This window comes from Rhinatrema bivittatum, chromosome 4 (genome assembly GCF_901001135.1).
Source record: "Rhinatrema bivittatum chromosome 4, aRhiBiv1.1, whole genome shotgun sequence".
Lineage (NCBI taxonomy): Eukaryota > Metazoa > Chordata > Amphibia > Gymnophiona > Rhinatrematidae > Rhinatrema > Rhinatrema bivittatum.
Genome location: NC_042618.1, coordinates 340702463 through 340722622, shown reverse-complemented (window position 1 = coordinate 340722622; position 20160 = coordinate 340702463). Strand labels below are relative to the sequence as shown.

Here is a 20160-nt window from a genome sequence, read left to right as displayed (position 1 = left end):
AGCACCCTCACACATGCTCTCTCTCACATCCCCCCAAGCACTTTCACACATGCTCTCTCTCACATCCCCCAAGCACCTTCACACATGTTCTCTCTCACCCCCCCTAGCACCCTCACACATGCTCTCTCTCACCCCCCTAGCACCCTCACACATGCTCTCTCTCACATCCCCCCAAGCACCTTCACGCATGCTCTCTCTCACATCCCCCTAGCACCCTCACACATGCTCTCTCTCACATCCCCCCAAGCACTTTCACACATGCTCTCTCTCACATCCCCCCAAGCACCTTCACACATGTTCTCTCTCACCCTCTAGCACCCTCACACATGCTCTCTCTCACCCCCTAGCACCCTCACACATGCTCTCTCTCACCCCCCTAGCACCCTCACACATGCTCTCTCTCACATCCCCCCAAGCACCTTCACACATGTTCTCTCTCACCCCCTAGCACCCTCACACATGCTCTCTCTCACCCCCCTAGCACCCTCACACATGCTCTCTCTCACATCCCCCCAAGCACCTTCACGCATGCTCTCTCTCACATCCCCCAAGCACCTTCACACATGTTCTCTCTCATCCCCCAAGCACTTTCACACATGTTCTCTCTCACCCCCTAGCACCCTCACACATGCTCTCTCTCACATCCCCCAAGCACCTTCACACATGTTCTCTCTCACCCCCTAGCACCCTCACACATGCTCTCTCTCACATCCCCCCAAGCACCCTCACACATGCTCTCTCTCACATCCCCCCAAGCACCTTCACGCATGCTCTCTCTCACATCCCCCAAGCACCTTCACACATGCTCTCTCTCACATCCCCCAAGCACCTTCACACATGCTCTCTCTCACATCCCCCAAGTACCTTCATACATGTTCTCTCTCACCCCCCTAGCACCCTCACACATGCTCTCTCTCACATCCCCCAAGCACCTTCATACATGCTCTCTCTCACATCCCCCAAGCACCTTCACACATGCTCTCTCTCACATCCCCCCAAGCACCTTCACGCATGCTCTCTCTCACATCCCCCAAGCACCTTCACACATGTTCTCTCTCATCCCCCAAGCACTTTCACACATGCTCTCTCTCACATCCCCCAAGCACCTTCACACATGCTCTCTCTCACATCCCCCAAGCACCTTCACACATGTTCTCTCTCATCCCCCAAGCACCCTCACACATGCTCTCTCTCACATCCCCCAAGCACCTTCATACATGCTCTCTCTCACATCCCCCAAGCACCTTCACTCATGCTCTCTCTCACATCCCCCAAGCACCTTCACACATGTTCTCTCTCATCCCCCAAGCACTTTCACACATGCTCTCTCTCACATCCCTCAAGCACCTTCACACATGCTCTCTCTCACATCCCCCAAGCACCTTCACACATGCTCTCTCTCACATCCCCCAAGCACCTTCATACATGCTCTCTCTCACATCCCCCAAGCACCTTCACACATGCTCTCTCTCACATCCCCCCAAGCACCTTCACGCATGCTCTCTCTCACATCCCCCAAGCACCTTCACACATGTTCTCTCTCATCCCCCAAGCACTTTCACACATGCTCTCTCTCACATCCCCCAAGCACCTTCATACATGCTCTCTCTCACATCCCCCCCCAAGCACCTTCATACATGCTCTCTCTCACACACACATCCCTCTACACACACTCTCACCAGGGCCTTGTTCTTTGTCTTGCAGCATGCTGAGACCTTGCTGTTTGCCGCGAGTGGGACGATTTCCGCTCATGGCACGTCTGGGTCTCCTTCATTGTTGCCATTCTGCACAGAAAATGACAAAGATGGAAGAGACCCCAGCTGCACATGGATGGGGGTGGGGGGGGGATGAATTCTGTGCAAGTCCTTTGTTTTAGTGACAGGATGAGGCGGCCGCTAGAGGAGTTTAGGAGGCAGTTTTTGTCGCTTCCAAAGTTTGCTGCCTGAAGCGGCCGCCTCACCCTGCCTCATTATAGAACCGCTCCTGGCTACAGAACCCTAAACACTAGCAGAATACCTCAGCTCAGTCATACTTGCAGAACACAAAAAGACCTTCACCAAATACAGAAAAGTTGACCACAAATTACAAACGTGCAGAGAAAAACTGAAATGGAAACTCCATGAAGCCAGACTTTGCAGTTCAAAATTTCAAAAGCAGGAACAAAAATCACTTCCTTTCTATGCTTAACCACGCCCCCATCATCATTCTCGTGAGGAGTGGAAGGTGTTATCAGGGCCGGCATGAGGATTAGGCAGGACTAGGCGGTTGCCTAGGATGCCGGAAGTGGGCAGAGCGCCATAGGATGATGCGAGGGCACCATTTTTTAAATGCATGACGGAGGCATGAGAGAGATGGTGGCTTGCAAGGGGTTCATTGCACGGGAGACAAGGAGGAGTTAGAGATCGAGTGCGAGAGGTACACGATTTTTGGGGTTCAGAGAGAGAGAGAGAGAGAGCTAAATGACTCCGCAACATCACCGCCCAGGGTGGCTGAAGAGTCTTGTGTTATGTTGGAGCTGCTGAGCTCCTGGCATTATTCTTGTTGAAGAATGGGAGGTGGTTTGTTACATTACACTCACCCCCCCCCCCCTCCCCTCCAAGAACAACAGAAGCTTGGTGTCCCAAACATAATACCTCCCAATACTCCCCCGCCCTCCTTGTGGTAATCTGCTTCCTCCAAACCAGCACCAGTGCCCAGCACCAGTATCCCTTGACTCCCTCTCATTCCCCTGTGCACAGTAATCGGCCAGTCTGCCTCCAGCCCTGTATCCCTCCCGCATCCAGTCAGTCTCAACAACTTCCTGATTTCCCCCTAGGTCAGCTTCAGATGAGCCCCCTCAAGCCAGTCTCAGGACATCCCCCCCCCCCCCCTTCCCCAGCCAGCCTACAGTCTCAGGATGTCCCTCTCTCCTTCTCCAGTCAGTCTCAAGCCTTGGGACACTCCTTTCCCCAGCTAGGCCTCAGGACTCCCCTTTTCCCGCCAGCCTGCAGTCTCAGGACCCCCTCCCCTTTCCTGGCCAGTCTCTAACCTCAGGATCCTCCCTTTCCCAGGTAGCTTCAGAATCCCCCTTCCTCAACCAGCCTCAGGATCCCCCCCAACATGTCCAGCCTCAGGAACCCCCTTCCCCCCACCCAAAATAGGCCTCCTGCCTCAGGACCCCTCCCCCTTCCCTAGCCTCGGGATTTTCCCTCTTCCCTACCAAGCCTCCATTCTTGGGACCTCCGCCATCTCGCTTTTTTCTCAGCACGCCAGTCCCTTGCATGTCTGGGGGGTTCGCTTGCTCTCCGTATGTGCTGCCGGCTGCACAGCGTGCTTCAAGCACCCATGCTGGTGTCTGTATTGTCGCACTGATCTGAACGTCTCACAAGACCAGTGAGAATCATGCAAAGAAGTATGCAATACAGTCGGCAGCACGTCCCCTACAGAGAGCAAGTCAGCCTGGAGGAAACTGCTGCACACAAGCACTTCGGCTCCCAAAATTTGGTCAAGCCACCAGCCTAGAGAGCCCACTCCATTCCAAACCCTATGGACACTTATATAGAAGTATAGACCACACCTTGAATACTGTGTACAATTCTGGTCGCCGCATCTCAAAAAAGATATAATTGCGATGGAGAAGGTACAGAGAAGGGCAACCAAAATGATAAAGGGAATGGAACAGCTCCCCTATGAGGAAAGGCTGAAGAGGTTAGGACTTTTCAGCTTGGAGAAGAGACAGCTGAGGGGGAGATATGATAGAGGTGTTTAAAATCATGAGAGGTCTAGAACGGGTAGATGTGAATCGGTTATTTACTCTTTCGGATAATAGGAGTAGGGGGCACTCCATGAAGTGAGCATATAGCACATTTAAAACGAATCGGAGAAAGTTCTTTTTTACTCAACGCACAAATAAACTCTGGAATTTGTTGCCAGAGGATGTGGTTAGTGCAGTTCATGTAGCTGGGTTTAAAAAAGGATTGGATAAGTTCTTGGAGGAGAAGTCCATTACCTGCTATTAATCAAGTTGTCTTAGAAAATAGCCACTGCTAATACTAGCATCAGTAGGATGGGATAGACTTAGTTTTTGGGTACTTGCCAGGTTCTTGTAGTCTGGATTGGCCTCTGTTGGAAACAGGATGCTGGGCTTGATGGACCCTTGGTCTGACCCAGTATTGCATGTTCTTATGTTCTAAACCCATACTTATTACAGATGTTAATCTTGATTGCATAAATGTCCTTTATAAAATTTACAAATCATACGCTTGTATTTATTGGGGTACATTTTCAAAAACAGCGGGCGCGCGTACTTTTGTTCGCGCACCATGCGCGAACAAAAGTTCGCTGGATTTTATAAGATACGCTCGAAGCTGCGCGTATCTTATAAAATCCGGGGTCGGCGCGCGCAAGGGAGTGCACATTTGTGCAACCTGCGCACGCTGAGCCCAGCGCGCGCTGCCTGTTCCCTCCGCCTCCCCTCACCTTCCCCTCCCTTCCCCTACCTAACCCACCCCCCGGCCCTATCTAAACCCCCCCCCTACCATTGTCGGCAGATTTAGGCCTGCTTACGGCAGGCCTAAATCTGCGCGCGCCAACAGGTTGCTGGCGTGCCATCACCCGACCCGGGGGCTGGTCCGGAGCCCTCGACCAAGCCCCCGGGCTGGCGTCACGCCCCTGACACGCCTCCCGCCCCACCCCGAAATTCACGCCAGCCACCCGAAATGCCCCCGACACGCCCCCTTTGCAAAGCCCCGGGACTTACGCGTGTTCTGGGGCTTGCGCGCGCCGCCGAGCCTATGCAAGATAGGCTCGGCGCGCGCAGGGGCCTTTTAAGAGGGTTACGCGCATAACTTATGCGCGTAACCCTTTTAAAATCCGGCCCATTATCTTTATCTTAATTTTACAGATGTTTTAAAAATATATTGGGCGGGGGGAGGGGGATTGGAATTTCTCTCACTTCCTGTCTGTTGCTTGTCCATTTGAGTTGCATTTTGTGAAGGGTAAGGGGTGGGGTGATGGGAAGGAGGGGGAAGGAGGAGTGCTGGCCGAGCTTGCATTCTGACTGACTGAATGCTTTGATATGTATAGTAAATCATACATTGCGATGAATTACAGCTTGCTATTTGGCATCAGCCTTACCCCGTGAAGATGTTAGCTTCGACCATGGAACGTTCCTTCCACGTGTGAAAGATTCCTATTGAACTGTGGTGGTCGCGGAAAGTGACAGATGGGCTGCCCTTGAAACTGAAGCACTCTAATTATCCCCAAATCCAGGGTACGGCACAGGCAGGGTCAGTGCAAACCTGCCCCAGTTATCCTGCCAAGGGGCCTCTGCCCTGCTCTGGTGGGACCAACCCCCCAAAGGGCAAGTCAGTCTCCCTGCCTCTGCGGTCTTTGGCCTTTCTGCTGAGGCTGCCAGTCATGGTGCCAAATGATGAGGTGGGCAGTGGGCACCTACTCTCTGGGAAATGGAATGAGTCCACCAATTCATTTCACTTTGGCTTTTGAGATGGTGATGACCTTTGCCCTTTCCTAGCCTGAGTCAGGCTTGAACCAGTGTCCCAGATGTGAAAGAGAAACTTTATGGCGGTGATGTAATTCTTCAGTGTCCCTGTGTTTTGTGCAAAGTACAATTAATTAGTCAGCAGGTGAGGTGACCACTGTTTCTTATTATGCAAGAGGGTCTGCCCATGCAGTTGGAAAAGGCCAGAGGTGCTCGGCTTCACACCTCCAGGTTTCCTCCTAGCACTCAGGGAATACCCTGTTCTTGAAGATAAAAGTAACCTGTATCCCACTTCCTTGAGCGTTCGGGTGCCTAGCGAGCTGGTGGACTCCATAAAGGACTGGAATAGCAGCCGAGATTTGAAAGTAAAAGGGTTAAAAGTGAAAGCATCAGTTCAAAGTCAATGTGACCTGAGAGAGAACGGGGCAGGACAGCAAAAGCAAACAAAAAGCCGACTGCACCCTTGTTTTCTATGGAACAGGGAAACTGAGAAATACATAGGAAGGACGCTTTATTGTTCTCACAGCTGCTGCCAGGTACTATAGGCAACCAGAGTCACAAATATGTGGACATACACACACACAGACACATTCCCCATATATAGAATATGCTCACTCATACACAATGCATTATCCTGGTATATTGCTGTATCTATCTATCTATCTATCTATCTATCTATCTATCTATCTATAGATAGATAGATAGATAGATAGATAGATAGATATAGATTTATATATATACGCTTGCTCATAGACACTGGGTGGATAATTTTTCAAAGCCACTTACCTGGGTAAATAATGATTTGCTTGCATAAATCGGCTGCCTCAGTCAGGCTCAAAGTGTGCAGAGCACATGGACCTTTAGCCAGACTGAGGGGAGACGTTTCTTGTGACAAGTTTAGGGCGGGGGTTGGGTAAACTGCGTGGATAAATTGGATTTTCAGATCTGTGCCTGTTGCTTGAAAAATTATGGAGCCAATATAATACAGTGCGCTCAGCCGAGCCCACTGTTTAACCCTTGGTTGGACGTGTGTTTTGGACTCGCGTCCACAACCTCTTATGTTATAAGGGGATTAGCGCGTCCAAAACGCGTGTCCAACACCCCCCCGTGAAACTAATAGCGCTCATCACATGCAAATGCATGTCGAGGAGGCTATTAGCTATTCCCTCCAGATCCAAAAAAAAAAATGTGCGCCAAACCCGCACATTTATATGCCCAGAAATTAACTCCTGCCCGGAGCAGGCGTTAAATTTCTGAGCAGTCCAAAAAAGGGTACAGAAAAGCAGAAAATACTGCTTTTCTGTACATCCTCTGACTTAATATCACCACAATATTAAGCCAAAAGTTTTTAAAAATAAAACTGTGCTGGCGGTCAGGTTAGGAAAAGGGACGCTCAATTAATGAGCATCCGTTTTCCTAACCCGTTGACAGCCACCTCTCCTGGACACCCTCTGTCCAAGGAGGTGCTAGGGGCGCACATTTGTTAGCGAAACGGGCGCTCAGTGTTTTCGGCGCCGATTTTTTTTTTGCATCGGTCCCAATGTGTGTGGCCACTTGAGATGGGCTTTCTGTAGCAGCTTCCCTCAAATGAGGAGCAGTTTTTCACCGTGAGACATGCTGGGATTTTGTTGTGTTTGTCGCTTTATGAATGAAGGGGATATTTAAGTCAAAAGAACGTGCGCTGGCTGATGCTTTTTACAATCACGCACACTCACGCTCTCTCACCTCTGTCAAGGCAATGTAAATTAATAACCAATGTTGTAATGCGTAGCGCTGGTACTCACCCATGTGTAAAGGGGTGATACTCCTGTTTCTTTTGGATACAGATGAGAGAACAACATTTTGGACTGCAATTTAAAAAGAGGAGACATGGCCGAGCCAGAAAATCCTTGATGCCCTTAAACAAGGGATATTGGCCTTGAGTTTGGTTGAGGCAGTATTTCTAGAAATGTGAGCACTAGCACCGATCACCTAAACTTGAACTTTAGGTTAGGCTGAAGACCTAATGATTAGTGCTGCACTACTGCTGATAACTTTCAAACTTGTTCTAAATTCAGCCTTTTATCTGCAGGTATCCCCACGCGCCCCTTAGATGCACATGTATTGTGTTGACATGTGGGATAACAGGGTACCTCCTTTCTCACACGTATACTTTAGGGCAACGCTATGCGCACACCAACCGGATCACAGAGGTTGCTCCTCCGGAGATTGTTGCACACGTCAGCCTCTCTCTTCCACAGGACCTCAACAACTTTCCCTTCTCCAAGTTTGTCAGCGCACACTTCCAGGTACAGTATAATCCTTGTCCACTCCACCCCTACAATCCTTTTGTGGCTTGGAAGCTCCCAGGGGTCTTAAGATGGGCTCTGAAGGTTTTTTCCATAAGGGTGAATTGGATCTCCAAGGCCTTACTGGTAGACACATTTTTCCTTTAAGGCTCCACATGCATATTAAGACACCACAGTGTTGTAATGTTCCCAGGGACTTCTTTACTCCAAAATTAACTCAACAACAATTAGCTCACAATGAAAACAGTCAATGTGCGGCCCATGCTGTATACAAGATGAGCCATCTTCACACAAGCTCTCTTTTTACAGTCTCACAGAGGTTAGTTTGTTTCACAGTGCAATAGCATATCACTAGATGACCGTTCATCACTAGGCATCACCTCCTGTTACTGTTCTACCATGGGCAGGGTAAGAATGCCAACATACGTCCCAGCTCTAGAGTGCAATTCTAATTCAAGGTGACATGAGAATCTTCTGGAGGAACTAAGTATCTTCTGCTTTCCAAGAGAAGAGGTCAGATCAACAGCTGAGATACCCGGATATTCAGGCAGCACTTTAGAATCTGCTGCTTTGCCCAGGAGAAGTACCGCAACTGGCCTATCTTGCTCTTTGGATTCTGGCGACAAAGTTCCCCAGGATACTGAATCCCGGTGATCCCGTTTTGACACCAGGACTTGCTCTGCCAGCTGGCAATTAAGGTAACATGGTTGTGGCTGAAGATGCACTGAGGGTTTTCACATGATTGAGCAAAATCTTTCATGAGACAAACTCTCCACAGTTTTACACCTGCCAGGAAGCTTCTGGGGGTACTTTTCTCACCTCTCCCAACTAGAGGCAACTCGAAGTTCCTCTGGGGGTCCTTCTATCCTTTTGGCCAATACCTAACAAAATGCACACATACACAGGTTCATAGAGCTGGATAATCTTGTATCCGACCTACAGCTGGATTTCAGTGTGGTTTTTAGTAAGTGACCATTAGGGACCTTACATTTTGGAGTTTCATGAATGTAACATCGTATGAGCTCAACTGTGCCAAGGAAAGCGTTACCTTCCAGGGAGAGACTGTGATATTGACCCTGTGTATGCCATGAAGCTGGAAAGAGGCCGGAGGAAAGGGCAGGGCTGCCTCGTTCAGGATGCCAGTGGAGCTCGGACTCTGCTGCAATCTTACAATTGCAACTAAGTGCACCTGATGGTTCAAACTATAGCTCCCCAATCCAGTCCATGCTGGGTGTAAAAGGCCTTTACATTTGTGAAAGATGAGAGGGGGGCGAACATTCATATTTAGTATAAACTAAATCACCAACCTCAAACCCAGAGCATCCTCTGCATCTCTGATCCTATTCCTGCTAGCGATTATAATCTGACTGCTTCCTTTTACTCTTAAACAATAAAACACGGGTCGATCCTTTGATAACCTGATGTCCGTGCAGTGCTCCGGGATGCCCTGGAAGAGTCTGGACACGGAGCTCCCTGCGCCAGGCTAGCAGGGGCCCAGTATTCCTGTACATGGGTCACAGGCCGTAACCCCTCTTGCCTTTTACCCTTGCAGGCAGCCGGTTTTCCAGCACTGGAGCAGCCCCTGCAGCAGCCCTTAACTCGTCTGCAGTCTGAGCACCAGCAGCGCGCTCTGGAGATCTACAAACTGGTAAGGACTCTGAGAAATAGATTCGCCTTCCTGAGGAGGAGTTTTTGGGGTGGCAAAAAAGAGGAGGCTTTTCTGCTTTGAAGGGCATGGAGTATTTTCCAGGGCTGGCACTGAGGCACTTAATCCGCGGGCGGCGGGGGGGGGGGGGGGGGGGGGTGTGTAATTTGCAAACTGCCTGTATTGGTGCGAAGTCCGCGCTTACCTTTTATTCATGGTCTTTGCATCACTTTTCAAAGGACTTTAGTTTGAAAATTGCCATGGGGTATAAAGTATGTGCGGGCACGTTCACCCACGTTTTGCATGGGTAGCATTTTGCTTCCTCGGTATCCTCAGCCCCAAATGATTTGGGGATGCAGAGGACCTGAACCAGAATCGAAGCAGACACCCTCCGCATGACAGCGCACAGCACTGGGTGGACCCTTCCCCTGCCCCCGGTACTGAATTGCAAGAACAGGTTAGACAGACGTTAGTCTGAGATTGCACAGGTACAATGAATTCTGCTTGGAGGCAGGGATGTGGACTAGGCGAGCTCTTACGGTTTCCTTCCTCTTTTATCTTTCTGGGGTTCTATAATCTTGTCCGCATTGTGCGTTGGGACTTACAGATCCGCAGAATGCCTGCGTTTCTCCCTCACACCAAGGACCTATTGGAACAAAATCGGAATTGTTTGAAAAGCATACCTCCCCCCACGTGCCCTGCCGAGAGGCACACTCTATAAAGTAAACAAAAGGATTGCAGCTCCACTCCCATATCAACCCAAGCCAAGAGTCTTGGAGCAAATTTTATACTGGGAGTGTGAAAAACGCTTTCTTTTTTTTTTTTTCGTCTTGTGTAGAATGGAAGCCTGCACCCTCAGCCTCCCCAGTTCCAACTCTCCTGAACCTAACCTTTCCCTATCCACCCTCCCACCAGTTCATGGCTCAACTTTTTTTTTTCCCTGGTGGCCTCTCCTTCTTGTTCCCCAGATCCTGCGGTTTGTGGGGGACCCTGATCTCCAGGACTGGCAGGAGGTGGTTCTGGGCAATTACATTGCTCAGCAAGGGAGAGCCAGCTGGGCACTTCGGGACGAGATCCTCAGCCAGGCGGTGAGCCAGACGTTACAGAGTTCCTCGGAGCGACAATGTCAGCGTGCCTGGCTTCTGTTGGCCGTGCTGCTCGGCTCCTTCACCCCCTCGCCCGTGCTGGAGAAGCCGCTGCTCAAGTAAGAAAGCCCAGAACAGGCATCGCTTACCACAAGTCCTGGGGAGATATATCGGATGGCTTCTGTTTCTTTTCCTTTGATTGCTGTTGAAGTGCATTCAGATAGTCCCCCCTGAAATATTTAGTGCACGGAAAAGGGGATTTAAAGAAAGCGGAACATTTTTGTGTCCTATGTATAAGGCGATCATGCAGCTCCAGGTCCAGGGGGGATAATCCAAGCCAGTTCTGGTTTTACCCCATTGCATGCAGGGAAAGGTAGTTCTGATTTACCAACCGCTGTCTGTAAGAAAAGCAGGCCCACATTTGCTTACATCCAATATGGCAAAACCAGGATTGGCTCAGCTTGTCCCCTCGGGCAAGGAGCTGTATGGCCACCCTACCGATAAAGTACTATGCCCCCTGTATCAAATTACAATTTTAAGTGCTCACTGTTTTAGAAATTCCTTAAGATGTTAATTGCTCTTAATCCCCAGTGGCAGCAATGTTCTGGATAGTATTACAGATTACCTCACAAACAATGGGATCTGATTGGCTCCTGCTCAACATATGATGTCATTTGTAACATCAGAGTTCATTAAGGTAACATGTGACTCTTTCTAAGATGGCTGCTTCCAAAGAGTAAGAAGAATTGCAGGGAGCTGCTTACAGAATTTGAAAAAAACACATCATAAATGTTTATATTTTCCTCTCTAATTGTGTAATGTTCCCCTGGCCAGTCTGATTCTTGGGCTCTATCACTTTTTTATGCTGTATTCTTTTGGTTTATCTAATACTCGGGAGTTAGGGCTTCAGCACCCAGCCTTGAGCTTAAGCTCTTCTCTTTGTTTGATTCTGCTCTATTAGATATGTGTCAGATTACGGCCTAGAAGGATACCGGCCTGTGTGTCAGCACAAAATCCTGAGGGCAAGGCAGCAGACTGCTATCAACCCCGAGGCCTGTCGGACCCACCCTCCCACCTTGCTGGAGTGGAAGGCCAACGAGAGGAAAGGGAAGATGGTGTTAGATGCTTTCACCTTTAATGGTAAGCACTGATTGCCCCCAAGCATCCATCATGTCTACTTGCCCCGGCACCCAATAGCTCTGACCTCAGTACCCTAGGTCCCACTTTTGTCAAGCTCCTCCTTTAACTCCTCCATGTCTTTAGCCCTTCCCACTTCCAAATACAGTTCCCACGTGCAAATAATGCATCCTTTGATAATGCCTTTCGTAATGTGAGCTTATCTGGTATTTGGTTGTCTGTCTGTCTGCTTTTCATTCGGGGTTAGAGGAGCAGTACTTAACTGAAGTAGATTCCTGGACGACAGGGGAGCAGTTCGCAGCCTGGGTCCTGAAATCACGGTAAATACATTCCGTGTTTGTTGTATGTGTGCACTTGTCTGCAAGAATGTGTTGTCAGAGTGTAGGAATAGCTGTGTGTTTTTTTTTTACCAGGGTGTGTGTGTGTGTGTGTGTGTGTCTGGGGGCAGTTGTGCATTTGTGTTGCTGAGACTGGCTCATGTAGATCAGGAGGACAGGGTCTGCCCCACATGTAGAAATGGGTCAAAAAAAAAATCACAATTAAGCATCACGAGCTTGACTCTTGCACTGAAAAAGGGGTTTCCCACAGGCTGGGTATATCATATCTTAATTCTAGATTGTGATAATATCCTTTTGAAATTGTGGAACAATGGTAAAGTCCTTGATATGAATGGTAACTTTAACATTTTCTTTTCCTACAATGTTAAGACTCGTTATGCCTGTTAATTGATTTTGAGCTATCATCAGTCTTTCTGCTCATTTCTGCCCAGAGTTTATGCACTGGGGAAAGTGGTTGTACCTCAGCGAGACTGTGTGTGTGCGCATAGGAATGTATGTATCATTGCTATAAAATGTTTCTTAATTTTGGCCCTCTCTGAATCTCTCCTACCTTTCCCTCCTCCTCCATCTTCTTTACTTTTCCCTCATGTCCCTTTCCCCTCCCCCACCCCAGGGACTTGGATGAACTCCCCAGGGGATGGTCCATCTCGATCTTCACAGGAGAAAACTGGCATGACTTAATCGGCTGCGACTTTGTGTTGGATCTGGTGGCAGAGGCAGAGGAGGGCTGCGCGCCCTTTGACCATTCTGTTGGCTACCACGTGATGCCGGAGCAGGAGGAGGACAACCCTCCATTGGCTCCTTTCGACATGTGAGTGGCCAGGAACCAGTGCCTGTGTTAGAGCCAAGCTTTCCAGGGAGGCTTACAGGACTCTGAACTGTTATCCTCTTACATGTTTCCATAATTATAGGATTCCGCCAGCTCCTACCATCCAGGCGCCACCACTGCCTCCATCCTTTGCGGCCCCTTCCAGCCATACCACAGAAAAGACGTACGCCACCATCCCTAACGGAGGTGAGGTGCTTCCTGGCTAAGAGAGATGGGAGGGCACAGTATTCGCACTGTTACCACCTGCACAGAGACGGAATGCAGATCTGAGTAGTGGGGGAGAAAGGGGCAGGTGAAGGAAGAGATATCGGACAGGCCGAAAGATTCCTCTTTAAAGTTACCTGTTCTGCAGAGAATTTGTCATTCTGCTTGCCTGTCAGTTCCATGATCTGTTCAGTTTAGAAGCTGAAAATCACTTTTGATTAATAATTGTTTTCACATTTTCTTCTTCTTCAGTGAGAACATGCTACTCATTTAGTATCAAATTATTGCTTCTAGTTGGAGAGAGAAGTCTGCATCAATCCGGGTTTAACTAATCCTAATTAGAGAGGATGTTTCTCTTCTGGATTAGTTACCCCACTAAGATTAGACACAGACACACACACATACACACACCTCCTCTAATATAGTAGTGAATGTTCAGTCACTCTAGCCTGACTGCTACTTGGGTTCACACTAGGAGAACAGACAGTTAATCCTGGAATAATTTAATGCCACCCAGGGAAGTAATGTCACCCCCAGGTTAGTTAATGTGAATGGAATTTTGTAGTCGATCCCAGAATTAAATCTAAACACAAATGGAAGTTACTCCACATTTAATCCCCCAAGTAGTTCCACAGTGGGAATGGAAACAGCACAGAAGCCAGAAGTGAATTTTTATTTTTGTGCATGTGAAAACAGTATTAGAATCAACTCTAGTATTGAGAGCTCCACAAATAATAAGTCCGTGTTTAAAACTGGGATAGTTTCTTAGTATGAACACAACAAGGAGTGAAGCTTAATTAACTAATTTGGACTCTAAAGCCGGATTAACTAATCCAAACACATCAAAGCATTTGTGTGTGAAAGCTGGATAATACACTTGGCTTGCATACCATGAAAATAGCTTCTGATGATATCACAAAAGGAAAGAACATGACTTGAGCCTCATAAATCACTTGTACCATACAGAAGGGACTTTAACGAGTACACTGAGCACGCAGAGAAGAGGCAACTCCAGAATCTCATTTTTATAGACTTAACTTTATCACACCGTCCACGTTGCCAGAATGAACTAACAGACAATGAAATGCTAAAAGAAATTAGAGAAGCTAACAAAATCAGTAGCATAGCAAAGGAAAGTTGATTCTTACCTGCTAAATTTTGTTCCTGTAGTACCACAGATCAGTCCAGACTCTTGAGTTTTGCCTCCCTGCCAGCAGATGGAGACAGAGAAAGTTTCACTGACACTGTACATAACCCAGTGTGCCACCTGCAGTCCCTCAGTATTGAATTGTACCCAAGCCAAGATGACAACAACAACCTTAAATTTCTAAGCAAACTTCTAAGCATACTTGCTCCCCTCCAACAATCTGGAAGAAGGTGAAGTTGCCCAAAAAGAGAATGGAAAACTTGTTTCCCAAATTTAACATAAGCAATCAACATTGAAAAATCTCCAACTCACATTATATACAAAGCAACAGTACGAGCAGCAGACACCCCCCCTCCCCCCCCCCCCCCCCCCCCCCCCCCCAGTAAATGGGTGGGTCTCCGGACTGATCTGTGGTACTACAGGAACCAAACATTAGCAGGTAAGAACCAATTTTCCTTTCCCTGTATGTACCCAGATCAGTCCAGACTCCTGGGATGTACCTAAGCTTCCCTTAACTCGGGTGGGACCTGGAGAGTTCTGCTTGTAGAACACTAACTAAAGCACATGGAACCGAATCCTCCACATCCAAGCGATAACACCTAGCAAAAGTGTGCAACGACTTCCCAGTAGTTGCCCTCCAAATTTCATTCGGAGACACCTGTTGTGACTTAGCCCAGGAAGTCGCTTGAGAATGCATCAAGTGCACCACTAAACCCCCGGCTGTGGGCACCCTTTAGAAACGTAAGTCAGTTCAATCGCTTCCTTAAGCCACTGCACAATTGTAGCCTTAGATGACTTATTTCCCTTCTTTGGATCATTCTAGAGTACAAAGAGGTGATCTGATCTACAAAGATGTGATGCGATCTACGGAAATCATAAGTGACCTTTAGATACCTCAATAATGCATGCCTCCAGTCTAAGAGTCTAAGCTCCCCCATGTGAGGCATAGAGGAATCTAAATCCATTAGGGATGTGAATCGTTTTTTGACGATTTAAAATATCGTCCGATATATTTTAAATCGTCAAAAAATCGTTAGGGCCACGATACAATACCAATTCCCCCGATTTATCGTTAAAAAATCGTAAATCGGGGGAAGGGGGAGGGCAGGAAAACCGGCACACTAAAACCCCCTAAAACCCACCCCCGACCCTTTAAATTAAATCCCCCACCCTCCCGAACCCCCCCCAAATGCTTTAAATTACCTGGGGATCCGGCGGTGGTCCAGAACGGCGGCGGTCCGGAACGGCCCCCTCAATAGAATCGTGTTGTCTTCAGCTGGCGCCATTTTTCAAAATGGCCGCCGCAATATGGCGGCGGCCATAGACAAAAACGATTCGACGCAGGAGGTCGTTCCGGACCCCCGCTGGACTTTTGGCAAGTCTTGTGGGGGTCAGGAGGCCCCCCCAAGCTGGCCAAAATTTTCCTGGGAGTCCAGTGGGTTCCGGGAGCGATTTCTTGCCGCGAATCGTTTTCGTACGGAAAATGGCGCCGGCAGGAGATCGACTGCAGGAGGTCGTTCAGCGGGGGTTCCGGACCGCCGCTGAACGACCTCCTGCAGTCGATCTCCTGCCAGCGCCATTTTCCATACGAAAACGATTCGCGGCAAGAAATCGCTCCCGGAACCCCGCTGGACTCCCAGGAAAATTTTGGCCAGCTTGGGGGGGCCTCCTGACCCCCACAAGACTTGCCAAAAGTCCAGCGGGGGTCCGGAACGACCTCCTGCTTCGAATCATTTTTGTCTATGGCCGCCGCCATTTTGCGGCAGCCATTTTGAAAAATGGCGCCGGCTGAAGACAACACGATTCTATTGAGGGGGCCGTTCCGGACCGCCGCCGTTCTAGACCACCGCCGGATCCCCAGGTAATTTAAAGCATTTGGGGGGGTTCGGGAGGGTGGGGGATTTAATTTAAAGGGTCGGGGTGGGTTTTAGGGGGGTTTAGTGTGCCGGCTCACGATTTTAACGATTTTTCACGATAGTTTACACACCCAAACGGCAACAATACGATTCCCTCCCCCTCCCAGCCGAAATCGATCGTTAAGACAATCGAGGACACGATTCACATCTCTAAAATCCATAAAAGCTGGAAGCTCTACTGTCTAACTAACTTGGAACACTAAGACTACCTCAGGCAGAAAAGAAGGCACCATGCATAAAGATACCCCCGAATCAGACATCTGTAGGAAGGGCTCTCGATACAACAGCACCTGGAGCTCTGAAATTCTCCTGGCTGAACAAATAGCCACCAAGAAAACCACTTTAAGAGTCAAGTCTTTAACCATAGCTCTCTTTAGTGGTTCAAACAAAGCTTCACACATTCTTCTAAGGACTAGATTCAGATTCCAAGATGGACAAATGTTTCTCACCTGAGAATGCGAGTTCTTAGCTCCCTAAAGGAACCGTATAATATCCAGATGTGCGGACAAAGGATACCCTTGCCTCTTATCCTGGAAACAACCCAGTGTCACTACCTAGACTCTAGAGAGTGAAAGGTCAGTCCTTTTTCTATAGAAAAGCCAAAATATGCAACACCATAGCCTGAACAGGCTGAGGCTGCAGTCTGTTAAGAGTAGACCAGGACTCGAAGATCCTCCAAATTCACACAAACGTCAAGGATGTAGAAGATCACCTAGCCTGCAATAAGGTGGAAATAACCGCTTCAGAATAGCCTCTCCATTTCAGACATCTCCTCTCAGAAGTGATGCCACAAGACAGAAGTAAACCCACCTGACCAAAAAATATTGGGCCCTGGTGGAAAACATGTCCTAACCTCAGGGGCCCACCTGTGGCCCCATTGATCAGATCTTGGAAGCATGGTCGATGTGGCCATTCTGGAGCTACCAGGATCATGTTGCCTGGATGTTTCTCTATCCGCCGTAATTCCTTGTCCACCAGAGGCAATGGAAGGGAAGACAAAGCAGAATCCGTCAAGTCCATGTCAGCACCAGACCTCCGATTCCTTTGTACCATGTTCTGTCCAGTGGCTGTAAAACCATGGCACCTTGATGTTCTCTTTGGTTGGGATACCCCCATCTTCCGTGAATGAGACACATTTCTGTCTCCAAAAGCTCCCATTCCCTGCATTCAGACTGATAAAATCTGCTTGAATGTTGTTCACTCCGGTGATGTGAGACGCGGCTAGCCACTCCAAGTGCTGCTCTTCCCAGAGTATCACATCTGGAGCCTCTTGAGCCACTGCTTGATTCTTGATTCTGCCTTGATGGTTGATGTAGACCACTGTCATCGCATTGTTTGATAGGCCGTGGTTCGCGGATTTTCTCAACCTAGCACCAGACGGACCTCTGCGGCTACACCATCTTCCTCGGCTCCTTCGTCAAGGACCTGTATTTTTCGACCAGGCCAATCGCTCCTGTCTAGCGGCCTGGTTTTTGAAAGACGACGCCTAAGGCGCAAGGGCTATTAGGAGGAGGTCATCTCCACCTTGCTGCAGGCCCGGAAACAGTCGACTTCCCTGGCATACGCGCTTATCTGGAACGTGTTTGAAGCTATTTGTGCGGAGTCGGGTATCTCAGCGCTCTCCGCCCTGATCTCGTTAGTCCTCTCTTCCCCAAGAAGATCTTCTCCCCTCTCGGCTCTCTCCTGGGTTGGGTAGAATGTCGTCACTGAGCGGGCAACCCGGCTGTGATTGGTGCTTGAAGGGCGACAAGCATCTATGTCCACTTTCTTGGCCGCTTGCCCGTTGGGGAGTTTTAATCTGATCCTTCGGGCCCTCTGTGCGGCTCTGTTCGCACCTCTCCATCACGCTACCTTGAAAGCTCTTACGCTTAAAACTGTCTTTCTGGTCTCTATCTCTTCTGCTCGTCGGATCTCGGTGATCCACGCGCTGTCCTGTCGGGAACCTTTTTTTGCGATTTTCTGATTCCGGGGTATCCCTTGTGACGGGCCCTTCCTTCTTAGTGAAGGTTCTTCTAACCTCCATGTCAACCTGTCGGCAGAACTCCCTACGTTTTCCCCTGCGACTGGGGACGATTTCCATAAACTTGATACCATACGAGTTCTACTTCGCTATCTCCAGGTTACCCATGGCTTTCGGGTCTCGGTTCATCTTTTGTCCTCTGGAGTGGGCCCATTCGGGGTAAACCGGCTTCTAAGACCACTATCACGTGGTGGTTGAAGGAAGCGTTCTCCTCAGCCTATCTTTGTCGAGGTCGGGCAGTTCCCGAGGGCCTTACCGCTCATTCACTGCGTTCTCAAGCTACTTCCTGGGCGGACAGTCAGTCGGTCTCTCCGCAGGAGATTTGCAGGGCCGCCACTTGGACGTCCTTGCATACGTTCGCTCGACACTACCGCCTGGAGGTGCAAGCTCTGCTTCTTGGTTCTTTTGGGCTACAAGTGCTTCGAGGGGGACTGTCTCGGTCCCACCTGGTTTAGGGAAGCTTTGGTACATCCCACAGTCTGGACTGATCCGGGTACATACAGGGAAAGGAAAATTAGTTCTTACCTGTTAATTTTCATTCCTGTAGTACCACGGATCAGTCCAGACGCCCTTCCCTGTTTGTCTTTTTTTTCTGTCCTCTCGAAGCTTGTTTCTCTTGCAGATTTGTAGATTTCCACACATTTTTTTTGTGCATGAATACTGAGCAAATACACCGGAAGCCTTGGTTGCCCAGCACCAAGTATATGCAAGAGCGGTTAGTCATACTACATCTCTTACATTGTTCTCCATCTGCTCCATTGAGCTTTCTGGTTACTTGCTTGATCCTATTCTGGTTTTGTTATTTTCTGCTTTGACATTTGTTATACTGAAGGGTTACAGGATAGGCTCTGTCCTCATATAGGATATCCTTTCAGTTTTAGTCTGTCTCCACCTGCTGGAAAGGAGGCTCAACCCACAGTCTGGACTGATCCGTGGTACTACAGGAACGAAAATTAACAGAATAGAACTAATTTTCCTTTTTGTCTTTCCACAGCGCCAAGATTCCCAAGTCCTTCATGGTCCCCTCTGATGAGCAATACCTTTGTAGATGATCTCTTTGATCCAGTGCTGTCTTCTTGGCATGGGGTAAGTCCAAAGATGTTCATGTGTCCTCCTGCCCACCCTGTATAAACCAATCCCCTTCTCTGTCGTGCCTGCCATTTATTTATTTATTTGCAATGGCTTATGGCTCACCTTTCCAACATGTTTGCCCTTGCTCTATTGTCTCATCTGAAAAAAAAGATGATACTCCTGTCCCTGCTCTGGAGTTAGGCCCCCACCCACTACAGCATAAGGACTGATTCTGGACAATAGCATTACGGTGGAGATCATCAACCGCATCCCTCTCCCCACTCCCCTCTCTTTTTAATCTTTGTGAAATGATATATATATACCACCCAGGGAGATACTGTCACTCCTGGATTCATGAGAATGAATTCTGAAGTCAATTCCAGGATTAAATAGAAACACAAATGGAAGTTATTCAACTTTTAAGCTGGGTGGATATGCCTACCAAGCTGTATAATTAGGAACCCCTTGCCTTTCTATGGATGAAGCAGTGTGACTGCCATGTTAATCTACTTCATTGCATGGAAATAAAGGTCAATAAACAAAAAATATATCAAGTGAATACTTGTTATTGGACTAACTTAATACATTTCATGCCTGGTTTTCAGAAACCAACACTCCCTTTATGTCTTTCTATAAATGTGTTTTGTCTATCTGCCTATTGTCTCCTTAGAATTTTCTCATTTTCCCTCCTCTCCAGATGAGCTTGGATATGTTCTGCTGTGCCCAGACGGTCAGGATGACCCCTGGAGATTTATCCAGGTTGGCCTGGTTTGCCTATTGACAAAACCGTGTGTTTACTTTACAGGAGCTGGACAGCCCAGGCTTGCTGAATGCCAGGATGAAAGGAGGTGGGAAGATTGGGCCAACCTATCAGGGAGCCTTCTCGCCTGCAGGTGAGTGCAGGGTTTAAAGGAAAGGAGAGCAGAGGTGTGTATTCCCTCCCTCTTTCATGTACTCATGCCTCGCGGTCAGCGAAGAAGACACGGAGAGCTGAAATCTCC

The 20160-nt window shown here is 48.6% G+C and overlaps 1 protein-coding gene across 1 annotated transcript in view; it reads left to right on the top strand.

Moving 5' to 3' along the window:
* The window catches only part of MYO15B (myosin XVB), a 198806-nt gene that overhangs the window by 55127 nt on the left and 123519 nt on the right, over positions 1 to 20160 (top strand). Inside the window, exons 8-16 of the mRNA XM_029597500.1 lie at positions 7637 to 7767; positions 9320 to 9415; positions 10381 to 10616; positions 11459 to 11637; positions 11882 to 11954; positions 12586 to 12783; positions 12884 to 12987; positions 19083 to 19174; positions 19965 to 20052. Of these exons, the coding sequence (XP_029453360.1) occupies positions 7637 to 7767; positions 9320 to 9415; positions 10381 to 10616; positions 11459 to 11637; positions 11882 to 11954; positions 12586 to 12783; positions 12884 to 12987; positions 19083 to 19174; positions 19965 to 20052 (1197 nt within the window). The remainder of the gene's footprint in view (positions 1 to 7636; positions 7768 to 9319; positions 9416 to 10380; positions 10617 to 11458; positions 11638 to 11881; positions 11955 to 12585; positions 12784 to 12883; positions 12988 to 19082; positions 19175 to 19964; positions 20053 to 20160) is intronic.